This window comes from Notolabrus celidotus, chromosome 1 (genome assembly GCF_009762535.1).
Source record: "Notolabrus celidotus isolate fNotCel1 chromosome 1, fNotCel1.pri, whole genome shotgun sequence".
Taxonomy (NCBI): Eukaryota; Metazoa; Chordata; class Actinopteri; order Labriformes; family Labridae; genus Notolabrus; species Notolabrus celidotus.
The window spans coordinates 4,805,989-4,821,387 of NC_048272.1; the positions used below are offsets into that span (position 1 = coordinate 4,805,989).

Genomic DNA, 15,399 nt, shown 5'->3' on the forward strand with positions numbered 1-15,399 from the left:
TTAGACAGGTAGTCCATATGAAGCTTTTTGAGACGTTTCTGGATTGACTTTAGTTTTGTTTGTAGAAAGAAACTGATTAATTTCTTTGCTATAAATAACACAATTTAAGATGGAAGCTTGGGGCCATAAATAAATGGACCTGGGGCCGCAATTGGCCCCCGGGCCGTACTTTGGACACCCCTGGTCTAGACTTAGCGCTAAAAAGAACAGGGGTTTATTTTTCTCTTTTATTGAAGAGGTCCTGTACCAGGCACCAAAGCTAGCGAGCTGATTGTTAACTTTTTCTGTTTCTAAGACTATTGTATAATGATGGGCTGACTTTTGAAATATTGTTTTTTTCATGATAAAAATTTAGAAATGTTGTTAAAAACTATAAAGAAATGCTGATTCTATCACAGTAGCTCCTCCACATTATACTAAACATGACACAATGTTGAACAAAAAATGCTAAAAACTGAAACCTTTTCTTTGAAAACTGTACTTGTCTTAAAAAAAATGTCCTTCAACATAAAGATACACTTGTTTCGTTCAGCATTAGCTCAAGTTTCAGGTGACTTCGTTTTTAAATAATTGACATCTAATTGCAGTTTGTTGTTACAGATTTTGCATAGGAATTTGACCAGCAAATATATGACATGAATCACACAATAACACCTGTATTACAGGAGATTAATATGAATGATTATATGAGCTTAATTACACAAGACATTTAGCAGTCCCTTATCTCTATCTGTACATCAAAAGAGCTGAGTCTCTCTCAAACACTTAAAGAGGTGATGATAATGTCTGCACTTTGACCATTGCTGAAACGTATTGTTCTATCATAGTCTGTCTTACATTTGTGGAGCAGGACAAGAGCCTTTTAACTGTAGCTGAAAGAAGCTATTTAGAACTGTTTTCACCCCAGACCTCAAACATATCACATCTCTTTGTGGGCAGTAAAAAGGAGACATTTCAACAGACCTTTTTATTTGTCAACATCTGAAATAAATAATGAAACTGCTGTGACTGGATGACTCAAACCAGTGATTTTTTTTGGGTGAGGCAGGCAAGTAAATTTTCAGTGTAATACAATAAATATCAATGTTTTCTTTTCTCTTTAAAAAAATCAGCTCAGCTCTAGATTTGTTGGCTGCTGCAAACCAGAAAATTAGACAGACTTTGAACACACATCTACACAAAAGCATATTATTGTCAGCTGGTTCCTGTTAAGAGAGCTGACGCTGAACAAACTGAAAAAAGAAAAGAAAAAACCCTAAAAATGTGGAATGGAAACATTGCACTAAAAAGCTCTCTCTGGAGATTAAGACAAATCTGAGTGTGAATTTCTGGCATCTCTTTACTAAGAGCAAATTACTTTTAAAAATTGATTTGACTTATTACATCAAAGAGGGATACAAGTGCGCCATCTAAAGGCCATGGTATAAAAGAACGGCATCGTCACTTCAGGCATGAGTGTATCAGTCTTTGATTAACTGTCCTCATAGAAGAGGAAAGGAGATGGATTTGTTTCATTGTATTGTTAACGTTGTCTCACTGGGTATCGTTCAGTTATTTCGCTCATGCTCCATGTACTCAAACTGTGTCAGTTTATCATGATGCTCTTGTTAAATCTGTCAGAGTGTGTGTTTGATCTCCTCTTTACTTCTCTTCAAACGAGGAAAAATGAACATGCACTTTGGTTCACTCGACTTCTCTCTGTAGGCAGCATGTTAAGATGCAATCATTTTCATCGTTTCTCATCAGCAACGCAGGACCCGAAAGCATCACTTCCTTAGATGTTGGAAACATGAAGAGCAATGGACAGCAGGGGACAAAAAACAAATCTGCTCTTAGATCAGGTCACACTAGATTTTTGGGACCAAACTTTTTCGATGACACAGAAGACTTTTGGTAAAAAGAAGGGGGGCAGCAAAACTAGAACACAAACAGATTAAAACTCCCCAAAGCCTGCAGCCCAAACCTTTGGCACAAAGAGCGCGGGTACCACAGCTGAAAAAGTTCTGGATCGTTCTTCATGTGGCATTGGTAAAAAGGATACCTATGCTCTGTGTGTACAGGATTGTCCCTTTAAAGAAAGTGTCCTTTTGTTCTCGCTAAGGCTCAGTCCTCCTCTGCAGGTGCGCTGATGTCACTATTGCTTTTTCAAGCATCTAGATGGATAGTGCAAATCGAAGGAGGTTGCATGAACCTCCTCCCACATCAGCATACAGTAATAACAAAGTGACTCAGACCCCACAGATGCTACCATGTTTTCCCCAAAGCTCAACAACTCAAGGATGTCAAGCCAGATAAAATTTGACAAACAAAAAGTAAAATCCCTTTATAATCTTAGGCTCATGACGAATATGCTGTGATTGAACTGAGTCTGTAAACGAGAGGATATGTTTCCACTCAGAACTTTTATATTGGACTTCTTCTAACTTCACTGAATAACAACACATATGAAATCTAGTAAAGCCAGACGATGTTTTGTCCAGGTTCTTGGTAAAAAGTAAACCAAAGTGTTTGTCTGAAATCTTATCTGACGGGACGCGGTGGGGGAGAACATCTTTGGCAACTCAGGAAGAGCAGAGGAACCCTCAGGATAAAGAGGACAGGAGCTAATTATGAGTCAAACACTGGAATCGGTTCTTGAAGAAAAGGAGGCCGTTTTTCGTGTGTGTGGCATCAGAGGAGGCTGGTGGGTAACGAAACTTAGCGTAAGTCTTGTCGCTCTCTGATTGGCTGACCCAGGGGAGTTTGATTTTGGTGGCATGATTGACAATGACATCATCACAGGAGCCGACATGAAGGGATCCCAGGCCATCGATGAAAAACTCTGAACAACAAACAATAACATAATAGTCAGACACATTCAAAATGTCCCCTTCAGTGTTATCTAAATTGTTCTTGTGTTTTTTAAACAATACAAAACTTAAAAACACAGCAAAAACTTTAAAAACACATAAGATACAGCATGTCAGTAACAGAGAGACTAGAATTTCACAAAAACAGCTTTCTTCATAGACTTCTACAAACTCTGAACATATTACCAGGTGGAAAAAAATGTGAACTATATCATGTTTATGTATGTTTCCTCTTTGCATGGTACCGTGTTGACCAACATTTGTTGCTGCAATGATGCCCTGTGTTCACAGACAATGGTTTTTAGAAAAGATTTTGAGCCAATGCAGTGATTTCCACTACAGAGTCATGTCTGTTTTTAATGCAATGTTGCCTAAGGGCCTGAAGATCGCAGCTATCCAGTACTGGTGCTATCATTACATAAAAAGTGTTGTATTGTCCCTGTCCCAACTTTTTTGTAATGTGTTGTTCGCATCACAGTTAAAATGAGTTTTAAGCGGTTTTCAATTTTTCATAAAACAATAACATTTTTCAGTTTCTTTGCATCATTTTCAATAATTGTTGAGCCCTGTCAAAGAAGAATTTCTGCCATCATCTGGGGCAGAAATCATTAGATAGAATTCTATCTATCTATCTATCTATCTATCTATCTATCTATCTATCTATCTATCTATCTATCTATCTATCTATCTATCTATCTATCTATCTATCTATCTATCTATCTATCTATCTATCTATCTATCTATCTGCCTGCCTGCCTGCCTGCCTGCCTGCCTATCTATCTATCTATCTATCTATCTATCTATCTATCTATCTATCTATCTATCTATCTATCTATCTATCTATCTATCTATCTATCTATCTACCTACCTACCTACCTACCTACCTACCTACCTACCTACCTACCTACCTACCTACCTACCTACCTACCTGTCTGTCTGTCTGTCTGTCTGTCTATCTATCTATCTATCTATCTATCTATCTATCTATCTATATTTGCGAACCATAAAATTCTGTTTTTATTGGGGTACGTAAATCTTTTTAACTTAGTTACACTGTACATTTTAAGGCTTGAATTGGGGAGTTTAGAACTAGCACTAGCATTGATCACTCAGTCAAAGGATCCCATCAATAAGAATTATATTAAATTGTATTATACCCTTCAAAATCGTTGTTACATATCATGTGAGATATTTGATTGTGTCCATTTGGGCACCCCTTGTGGACAAAGTAATACCTCTTATATTCCTACTGATCTTGTCCTGCATATGTGTAAGAAGGGTTTTCTGATGATCTCATCCTGCTTTTATTTAACAGTCAAAAGTGGTAAAATTCAACAAAAAAGTATTTTCTGCAATGTGATGTCAATAGTTTAGTCGGACATTTACCGCCTCACAGCAGCCATTTGATTTGTCAATTTTGTTGATGATGCTCTCGTTAGCTTTTGCAGTCAAAATACATCCCTGTTGATGTCAGCGTGTAAAATACAACATAAAGTACTGGACATCAAGGATACAATTGATGGAAAAAGTAACAATCAAGACATGACGACAATGTGAAAAAGGATTCCAACAACCTTAAAAGTAAGAGAAGCTGGAAACTAGATATTAGGGCCCTTAATTGAATGAAACTAAATTTAATTTAATTCATGTATTTAGTTTAATCTCAGTGGAGCACAGATTCTGTGATACTTGCATTTGAAGATGAGATAACTTCACAGTATATTTACTTTGCAGCATTATCTCGGCATATGATATCATCTCAAACATTGTAATGAGATTTGAATCTTCAAAAGATGAATTGCTGGAACAATTTACTGAGAAGAGAGAGTTGATGGTTGTGTTAATGTATTTCTAAATCTTGTGTTTAATCAGTATCTTTCCGACGGTTTAACATACACCAGATCATCTTTTAGATGCAAAAAAGAACTCCTCATCTCAGTCCTTTAATTCATACCACTATTTGAAGTATATACACACTGACATAGATCAATAACTTAACCCACAACATTTTGACCCACAACATAACATGAGGGTTAATGTGTTGCAAGATGCCAGTCAGGATCGTACATTTGATGGATCTTTCAAGACTATAATAAACTTAATAAATGCCAAACCTAGCTTTGAACATGTACAAATAAACTTGTAAATTGCATCATATTCATTAAATTCATACCTTAACTCCAGCTCTGACTGTATATTTGACATGGATAAAATTTAATCTGAGACATACTCACCCAGGTGAGCCACCCTGGCAAGGCGGGGGTCAAAGCCGACCTGCTGCACTTTGTCGGTGCGAGCCAAGAAGAAGTTAATGACTCCATCAGTCACCACACAGTTAGGGAAGCCTTGGATGACGTGATGAAACCCTCTCCTCATGTGTAAACAGTCTCCATCCTCCTCTCCTGGCTCAATGGAGATAGTCTGTCTGTAGGTGGCTGTGTAACCTGTGACCTCCCGCACTGCACCACCCACCTAAACACACACAAACAAACAAACTAATGTGACTGACAGTTTACAACAGCATACTAACAAAAAGAACAAACTGTTTGTTCCTCACCAGGTCCAGAGTTGTTCTCTCTAGAACGTCTATCAGTTTCTCCAGCTTGGTGTTGGCTGTGAAGATGAAGTCATCATCCACCCACAATACATACTTCGTGGTCACCTGAGAAACAGCCAGGTTTCGTCCCGCAAACCAACCCTGAGACACACAACACAGAGCTCTGAGCCCAGAAGAAACACCAACAGACACAACAAGGACCTTAAAATAAAAGACTTCTCCCTTTTCTCTACCTTTCCAAAAGGCATTATATAATGTTCGATGTAAGGTCCGGAGATGGATTTAGGATTTTCACTGTCATCAGCGATTACTATGGTCACCGAAGGATAGTATCTCCTCACGCTGTCGATAAGATCTTGGAGTTTATTGTAGCGGAGGAAGGTCTTTGTAGCTATTGTAACAAGAGCGCTGACGTTGTACTCTGTAAAGACAAAAGATCAAACAACCGTTTTTTAAAAGAAAAAATACTTCAAAATGAATTGTCACATTATGCTGTGGTTAAATGATGCCATGTTTCCTAACCAGAGGTATAAAAAGTATTCACATTCATTACTCAAGTAGAAGTATAGATACTAGGGTTTAAAAAGACTTCTATAGAAGTTGAAGTATCAACTCAAGCTTTTTACTCAAGTAAAAGTGTAAAACTACTTAAATTATAAAAGTAAAAGTAATGTAATGGGAAAAATGCCATTAAGGACAAAAGTTTAGGCTGTGCCACAGGGGCCTATAGCGCACTACCCCACCTCCAAAAAAAACAAGTTTCTAGAGGCCATAATTATTATAGTGTTATATTAATATGTTAATGTTGAAATATTTGGGTTGCACCTGTTTCAGCCGCATGTATACCCATTGAAAATGAACTCATTTTTGTACAATGCAAATACATTAAAGGACCATATATGTGTACTCCTGAGCATTAACGTGTTTCATGGAGCGGAGGATATGATGACTAGTTGCCTATAAGTATTTTAATGGTGCGAAAAGTCAAACTTCACAGGCATGTTATCAATAGCCTTTATTGGAATGTAAATGTACATAAATTTGTTTTTTTTTTAAAGATGACAAGCTGGAATGAAATAAGAGTAACGAGACTATTTTTAAAATGTAGGGAATAGAAATCACAGATAATTGCATGAAAATGTAAGGAGTAGAAGTAAAAAGTCAGCTGAAAAATAATTACTCCAGTAAAGTATAGATACCCACAATTTCTACTTAAGTAAGGTAACAAAGTATTTGTACTTTGTTACTTGATACCTCTGTTCCTAACACAGTTATTGTGCAGGTGTTGTGGTTTACCTCCTTTGGATCCTGTGTTGTACAGTTTAGGTGTTACACCGTGACGGATCTTGATAGTGAAGACAGCTTGATGTCCCTCTGTCTCAAACTGCACTAAAATACAAAACAAATATGACTTTTAGTTCATTTTATCACAGTTATGGGATGAATTTTTGACTCCTTTTCTGTTTCACAGTTTAAATGTTTAAAGACATATAGCTGCTGTGAAGCAATAAAAAGGAAATGAAAATAAACCAAGGAAAAATATATGTTTTCTTGCCAAAAACTGTAGTAAAATCAAACATTTAAAGCAAGAGTTCCAAATGTTTGCCAAGGAAAGATAAGTACCAATCTTATGCTCATGTGTCCATAGCTATAGCCAGCTAGCCTAGCTTAGTATAAAGACTAGAAGCAGGGGGAAACTGATAGCCTGGCTCTGAATCACGTCTCATTTCCTCTTATGTATGTTGTCCATAGATCCATAAATACACAGATGATGTCTTGTGTCCTTGTAGTGGACTGATGGAAAACAAACAGAGACTACCTGTAGCAGTGGGGCAGAGGCTAAATTTGTCCGTTTAACATTTTGGAATATGAGCTTGGAACATAACGGATAAATTACATGTTTGATATGTTAAAACTATAAAAAAAAAACAAATTCCTCCAATTTTGAATGAAATTAAGAATAGGAGAGAAAGGTGAGTAGATTAGGTTAAAAGTAGATATTTTGAAGGCCTCACCTGTATCTGCGGTGCTTGGATGGAACAGCGTGTTTGTGTAGGTGACAAACTGAAGCTGCCGGTTTAGGTTGGGCAGGATGAGACTCGACAGAGTCATGTGCATCTCGCCATCGCCTTTGATTTTAACCCCCTGTACCTCTGCAGCCACATTTAGAGTTCCCAGCGTGGCAGTGATGTTTATCTACAGCGGCACAGAGAGAAAAGCAGATGGATCCTAGCTGCAGAGTCTTGTTGATGGACACAGATTCACCTGCTGATCTTGCCTTAATTTAAATGAGTTCTGTATAACAATCCCTTTTAGAAAACCTTCCTTTCAAATTATGCTCACAGTTTGCTCTGTCCGTGTCAGCCACAGCCCTAAGCTGCCCCAGAAACCCTGCACAGAGGGGCTGTGGTGGTATGATTCACCCAGTGAACGATTACTATAAGTAATCAGCTCTGCGTAGACACAAGAATCTGTGCTCTAAAGTCCACCAAAAACCAAGTCTTGAATCACCCACGAATGTCTTCCAAAGGATAAAGACTGACTGGTTGCTCTGTCCTGACTTGCAGGGCACCTTACACAGTCCAACACAGTCCAACATTTACCAATCTCAACACATAATTGAAATGCTTAAAATTAATTTAAATGATTCATTGTTTGCACCCATTAGAGGGAATGCTGTGTCTAAAAAAAGTTTTTAGTTTTAGACTAAAAGGTGGTCAGAGGCAGGGCTAGTCTTACATCATCTGGTAGCAACAACATTTTGAAATGATGTGTCAGGTAGCCAGTGTATGACAAGGAGGGCAGAGAGCTAGAATAGGGCTAGATGATAATTATGGTCAAACTGAAGCACTTACCGAGTAGTGGTCTCTGGGAAGGTCATGTAAGGCCAAGCCTGAAAGGATATGACCACAAATAACTTAGAGCAGCATAGGGACATATTTTTATCAACTTCTGGTTGACAGAAGTGAAAAAACAGTACAAACTTGTATTTTAACATTCTGCCTAATTTCTCACACATTATGTTAGCTTTCAGATAAATTCAGAAAAGTGTGTAGTTACTTCAACATGTGACATTTTTCATTGTAATTGTTCTTCTCCTATTTATTTATTTCCTTATTACAGTAACACTGTGCTACCACGTCAGCCACTTTCATACGTCTCACTCTGTCCAAGGTCTCACCTGGGATGATGACTGTTTTCAGGGGTCGTACATCCACGCCCTGTGTTGGATATTGTAAGGGATTGTTCGCCTCTGCAATGATAAGAACATCTGCGGGTGTCTGTGACCTGAGGGACAAAATGTCACATCAGGAAGATGCTGAATTTTAATCACAACAATCCTCCACAAACACAAACAGGAAAAGATTAGACAAGTACACTTAAAATCCAGTTGAACTGTGTTTCTTTATGGAAGCACTTAAGCTGGATAACGCATGAGCTAATAATATTAGACCTTTTCACCTTCTGAAAAAAAAAGATGTAGAGAACAGATTGAATTTTTCTGGTTGTAAGGCAGCCAGTATGAAGACAGCACATGATTAATACACATTTTCCATTCTGATCTCCTGAACAGAACTGCTGCTGTGATCTGGGTTATTTCAGGATGACAGAAGGAAAGGGACACAAATGTCTTCTAGAAATGATCCAGAGATGACTGCAGTTTACATCTGATGAATAAAACTAGGTTACGTAGTCAATAAATACCTTTTCTGGAAACTGTTGTACTCTTTGGCCCGTCTCCTCTTTATTTCCTCCAGCTCAGAGGCCTCAAAGGCAGTGTGAAGTGGGTGTGCTGACACCCGGGGGAATAAGAGTTGGGTAAAGGGCAGGTTTACTCCTCCACTCTCACCCTCACATACACACCCATTACGCGCCAACAAGCTGCACAGATCAGAGATAAATGTAAGGCAGTGAGGTATGAGATGGGCGATGGTTAAAAAAATGCTCGGTTTACACCTACCTTGCCACGCTGTCCCTCACATGAAAAGGGATGTTGTCTAATCGGTGATCTAGCTCTGGCAGCTTCTCCTCTAGATGTCTTTCTGCTATCAGCCCCGGCCGCTGCCACACATCCACTGTGGTGTAACCCCGAGTGGGCCATGAGTGGAGGAGAGCCAGTACCAGCACCACTGACACCAGGATGGCCAGCAACACAGTCTTTCTTAGGGAGCGCATCCTAAAACCTGACACAGACAAGGGAATGTATAAAATGTTAAACCTGATCTTTTCTTTTGTTCATTTTGCTTTGCCAAAACAACTTATACCAAAACTTGTCTGTTGCTGGATTACGGCCTAGCAACACAAACACTTTCCTGAACTGTACAAAGTCGATTTATCAGTACTTCAATTTTCAGTGACTGATCAATCTATACATAGACTGTGATTTTAACTGAAAGTATTCAACACCTGGGGAGGAGTGGTGCAGTGCTGTTGTACCCTATATTGGCGCTCATGGAAAGCCTCTGGTCCAATCAAATTACAAAACAGTTGTTGTATTATACATTTAAATGTTATCCTCAACTGATAGTAACCCATTTAGGTAATCCAGTGAATATAATAATAATGATAATTATTCAATTTATTTATAGGCGCCTTTCTAGACACCCAAAGTCACCTTACAACATAGCAACAATAAAAGCAACACTCAACTGTAAATAAATACATACATTAGAATAAAGAATACAATACTAGAAAAATGAAAGGGGGAGTGGAAGTCATTCCAGTCCGAAATAGACGTATTAGAGTGAATATGCTAGGCGGAAAAGGTGAGTTTTTAGGCAGGATTTGAAGGTGGTGGGAGAGGTGAAATTTTGTAAGAGTCCTGGGGGAGAGAGTTCCAGAGGAGGGGGGGAGCGGCTGAAGGCTCTCGACCCCATGGTGATCAAGCAAGCAGGTGGGAGGGTGAGTTGGATGGAAGAGGATGACCTGAGACTATGGGTGGGTATTTTGATATGGAGGAGGTCAATGAGGTACTAAGGAGCTAAGTTGTTGATGGCCTTGAAAGTGAGGAACAGAATCTTGAAAAAGATGCAGTATTTAATGAGAGGCCAGTGGAGTTGCTACAGGACAGGTGTGATGTGGCTGGTGGAGGGGGTTCTGGTGATGATGCAGGCAGCAGAGTTTTGAACCAGTTGAAGTTTATGGATGAATTTGTCAGGTAAACCAAAAAGAAGGGAGTTGCAGTAATCTAGGCAGGAGGTGACCAGGGTGTGAACCAGAATGGATGTACTGTTGAGGGAGAGAGATGGACGCAGGCGAGAGATGTTACAGAGATGGAAGTGTTCTGACCGGGTGACATCAGTGATGTGGGGCTGGAATGAATATCTGGAATATCTTTCAAGGACTGAGATATTCTGTGTTACTATCCCACTACCACAGTTCAGCAAATTCACACTTTCCAGGGAAACACAGAGAGCTATTTTTTCATATGAAAAGCCTGAAACTTTGGAAAATATCCACATGATTTAACTAAATTTAGGCTGTTGTAGTCGTCCATTAGCTCTGGATGAACTTTATTATACATTTTTTAGATTATGTAAGGCAGACTTTTAAAAATACGTTCTGTAAACCATCATCATGACTCAGAGCTGCCAAGCATTCTTCAGATTTTCCGTGGTCACATACGTGGAAGAGAAACTGAAGTGTAAAATGAAATGGAAGTTAAAGCATTCTTCAAATCAGGAGCTATTCAGTAGAAAGCGTCACACATATTGATGATGCTCTTTTTGATGCAGGAAAACATACCAACGCCTTCAGTGTGGTCACAATGATGATAAACAATCAGCAGTGTGGTTTTAGGAATTTTCTGCTCCTTAACTGTGATCATCCTTGAGCTCATATTTCAGAGTATTATACAACAACTGGCTTACACATGCTCAGGCAGATGGAGTAAGATTCATACAGCAAGAACTCAAACATCTGGAAGTTGTTTTCCTTCTTGTTCTCCCCTCTCTTTGTCACTGCAGCTATTGGCACATTTTAAACTGTTCAGTACAATGAACTCTCTATTTGACATTCCAGCTCTGCTGAGCAAAAAAAAACTATTTCCGCTCTGCATGATAATGAAACACCGCTTTTGTGTGAGTGACAAGGGCTGAGTTTGTTGTGTGATGGTCATTCTCTGACAGACTGTTGTCCACCTCTGAAGTTACAACACTGTAATCCTATCTAAAGCGCCAAATATTTCCTTTCTATCTTTCTTTCTTTTCTTGTTTTCCTTTTTCCTTATTTCTTTCTCTTTTCTCCTTTCTTCCATTTTTCTTTCTGTTTTTTTCCTTTCTTTCTTTCTTTCTTTCTTTCTTTCTTTCTTTCTTTCTTTCTTTCTTTCTTTCTTTCTTTCTTTCCCTTTATCCTTTTTTCTATCACTATATTCAGGGGGATTCTACAGGATGCATCCTCCAATCATGGACAAAATGTTGTTGCACATACTAATTCAGACCTGTATATATTTTGTAAAACATCCTCTAGAACAGGGTTTCCCAAAGTGTGGATCGGGACCCTTTGGGGGGTCATGAAACACAAATGAGGGGTTGTGAGATGTGTTTCCGCATTTTTTTTTTAATGTTATCTAATAATAGTACATTTTACTCATTAAAGTAAAAAAATATTGACAAAAATAGTAGCAAATAAAACCTTGAAAATAGAAAATGTATTGAGTTTTCTGCCTTTTTTTTTTTTTACCAGATGACTCCTAAGTTTAGTGTTAGTGAACAGTTAATAACAAAAGCATCAGTAGCAGTAGGTTAATTCATAATGGCACAGGAAACACAGACACATGCTCATATAGGTAGGGTCATTTTCTGCAGACCAGCTAAATGAAGCCACATTAAATCACTTTGAGGGACAGTGGGGGTCGCGAGTCTTTGGCACCTATATTTTGGGGGTCGCAGGCTGAAAAGTTTGGGAACCCCTGCTCTATAACACCTCAAAAACAGTCAAAAACAATGTACATGGTTTGTGGAATTTAAATTCTCATACGTAATTTGTTAATTACTCAAGTTACTTTTCATTGTTGAGTGTCATCCCTGAATGTTTGATTAAAGAAAGAAACCTTACCCATCTGCCTCTATCCAGTCAGTGAAAGGGTATCCTCTGAAGGCACCTGCATCTCCAGAAACCATGTAAATAGTCACAGAAATGAGGGAGCACCTTCCCCATCTAGAAACAAAAAAACAAAACAAAATGATGAGGTTATTATAAAAGCAGGACAAAAAAATCAACACAGACTTGTCTGTAGAAATAATCACATAAAAGCAAGGTCTGATATCCATATGGTGCTTCAGCTGATTGCATGGTCTCTAATCCCCTGGGAGAAACACTAAAAGGGTTGCGGGGAGAATAATTAAGCATAGAGTAGTAAGGAAGAAAAAAATCAATATAGTTTCCAGACTGATAGGATCAGCGCTGAACAGCCAGTCAGATGGGCTGTTTTAGACTTATGAACATCTCACACAGGAAATAGTTCCTTTAAAAGCTCTTTTTAAAAGCACATTTAAAAGCACTCCTCCATCAGCGATGAAGGATGTGGCTAGATCAATGTATTATGAGACAGGACAAATTCTTATGTAGTCCTGCCACTCCTCACACAGGTGAAGCCTCAAAGGAGATTTACTTAATTATATAGCTGGAAATTTCATCCATAATAACAAATTCACTGTGATCAGACTCCCAGGCTTATGATTTCTTTTCTCTTTTAAAAACATGAAAATACAATCTCCACGTGTTCAGATTTTAAATGGACTTTTAAGATTGAAAAACAATTTATTATCAGACAATAAAATCATGCATCCAACAGAACCATATCAGTAATAGGGTTGTTTATCTCTAGCTATGAATCAAAGCAGTGGAATGTCATGGACAAGAAGAACATGAATGCTGAAATATGTATCATTATGAGGAACAGGATAATGAACAATCCAACCAAATGTGATTCACGTCCTGTTAGGCTCACTGAATAAACCCTACAATGGTGGCTCTAACCTTCCCCTCACATGGATTTAGACATTTTGCATTTGGAATGATTAGTAATCGAAGAAGAGATGATGTGAGAGGATCTAAATTATGAGGAAATATCCAGAGGCCAATCAGAATGAAACTGCGGTCTGTATTAGTAGCTCTGCTGATTTTAATTAACCTACAAACAGGCCAATGGGGAGGTAAGGAGAGCTGTGGACATGCTATACATGGGCACAGCTCCGTGGGTCCCTCCCAAAGTGCGCGTGACAGATTTGTTGCCTTATTCAGATTGTGGACATTAAATTACCGCATTTTTGTTCTGCATCAGTGACCCCTCCTTACCGGCCATCATCCTCAATAATAAGAAAATGTCTAAGTATATTACATCCATCTGTCCAGCAATCCGGACCAGCGAGCATAATTGCTTGGCTGCAGATTTAACACGACATCTCTAGACGGGCCTATCAGCCTACCTTGTCGAGAGTAAGACTGCAGGGGGGGAAAGCTTGATATGTCTTTCGATAACATTGCTCAAATGCTAAAACACGTCTAATTAAATCCCTAAGCTTTTCGGCAGTCACCAGGCTCTCAGATTTTCCACTCATTTCTTTTTTCTTCTCGTGTATTGTCCAGTAGAGAATCCGTCAAATGTTATACCAAATCCAGAAATACTGACAAAAATAAGGCAAGATGAATAGGCCTATTGTAAGAACAGTCAAACCATATGAAAAGGGAGCTCACCTCAGTTTCAAAGATGCACGATGTAAGCTGTTTCACCTTCCTCCTGCATGGAGGTCGCTCCTCTAAATGACTCCCCTCTTTAGTGGTCCTGCAAATTGGATTAGATGTGCAGAAACGAAGCAGCCGGGAGACAAGTAAGGCGGCCGCACATCGCAGCACTGCAGGCTGAGGACGGACGCTCCCCCTGCAGCAGCAGCAGCAGCAGCGCAGCGGAGAGCGCACCGCACCTAAACGCAACACTCAGCGGTCAATCTGCGGAGCGGCAGCATCACAGAGCTCCGACATGCATACGGCACACCCCATTTCTGAAATGCTCGCATTTTATTTTGATCCTGCTTTAACAACTACTCCTGTTCATAAACACCACTCAGCAAAATGTGTATTCGTGAGGGTGCGCAGATGGGTGGATGTGACAGTCTGCACATATGGGTGTGTTTTTTGTGTCTGGAATCATGTGTGGGAATGTTGGTGAGGACGGTATTTTTTGTTTTGTCAGACGGTTGGACTTTATTTCCAGAGTCTTCATGACAAATAATACTTTTACCATGAATACCAAACTGTAAAGAGTTTAAATGTGTACCAATGTGTATCATTGCACCAATTGAAAACAAATTAATTTTACTTGTAAAATATGGACCTTCCCCCCAAAAATCCGCATCATAAACAAGCCAATTTGTGACACGCCTCGTCCAGGAGGACGTGTAATTTCGGTGTCTTCGTGCAGCATTGTGTGAGTTTATTTCATTGAAAGACACACGTTGACAGCCGACATGTGCGTTGTTAAATGATGATTTCTGATATGAGTACCGCCCATTCACGGTGCGCCTGTGTTGAAAACTAACATATCCTAATAGAGATGTGACGTTCGCGAACGAGTCGGATTTTTGAACGGCTCTTTTCAGTGACTGATGAGAACTGATTCGCAGTGGCGAGCTGTTCATTTGGGAGCCAATTTTGTATGCAGATTGCCCACGCTGCCTTCACGTGTCACCAGCGTGCCCCATGAGACTTTTGTCCTACACTTTGTTATTGTTTACATTGTTTTGATGGGGATTCATAGGTGGCCCTGATGCTCAAAACACTACGACAATTCCGAAAACACAACAGCAAATCATGAAACACAACAGCAAATCAGAAAACACAACAGCAAATCAGAAAACACTACGACAAAACAGAAAACACAACGACAATTCAGAAAACACAACGGCAAATCAGAAAACACAATGGCAAATCAGAAAACACAACAGCAATTCTCAGAGGGTACCTACTTCTTCCGGTTTGGTTAATGCCGTAGTG

At 39.2% G+C, this 15,399-nt stretch overlaps 1 protein-coding gene across 1 annotated transcript; it reads right to left on the reverse strand.

Annotated features, from left to right (window-relative positions):
* Positions 1-952: 952 nt before the first annotated feature.
* On the reverse strand, positions 953-14,752 carry b4galnt1b (beta-1,4-N-acetyl-galactosaminyl transferase 1b). Its single transcript, XM_034688003.1, has 12 exons — positions 14,104-14,752; positions 12,463-12,564; positions 9,368-9,590; positions 9,112-9,288; positions 8,588-8,694; positions 8,262-8,299; positions 7,422-7,602; positions 6,703-6,795; positions 5,640-5,827; positions 5,407-5,547; positions 5,084-5,321; positions 953-2,821 (listed from the first exon to the last, which is right to left on the reverse strand). The coding sequence occupies exons 2-12, from the start codon at positions 12,464-12,466 to the stop codon at positions 2,604-2,606; spliced, it is 1,608 nt and encodes a 535-aa protein (XP_034543894.1). The 5' UTR covers positions 12,467-12,564; positions 14,104-14,752; the 3' UTR covers positions 953-2,603.
* Between the last annotated feature and the right edge of the window lie 647 nt (positions 14,753-15,399).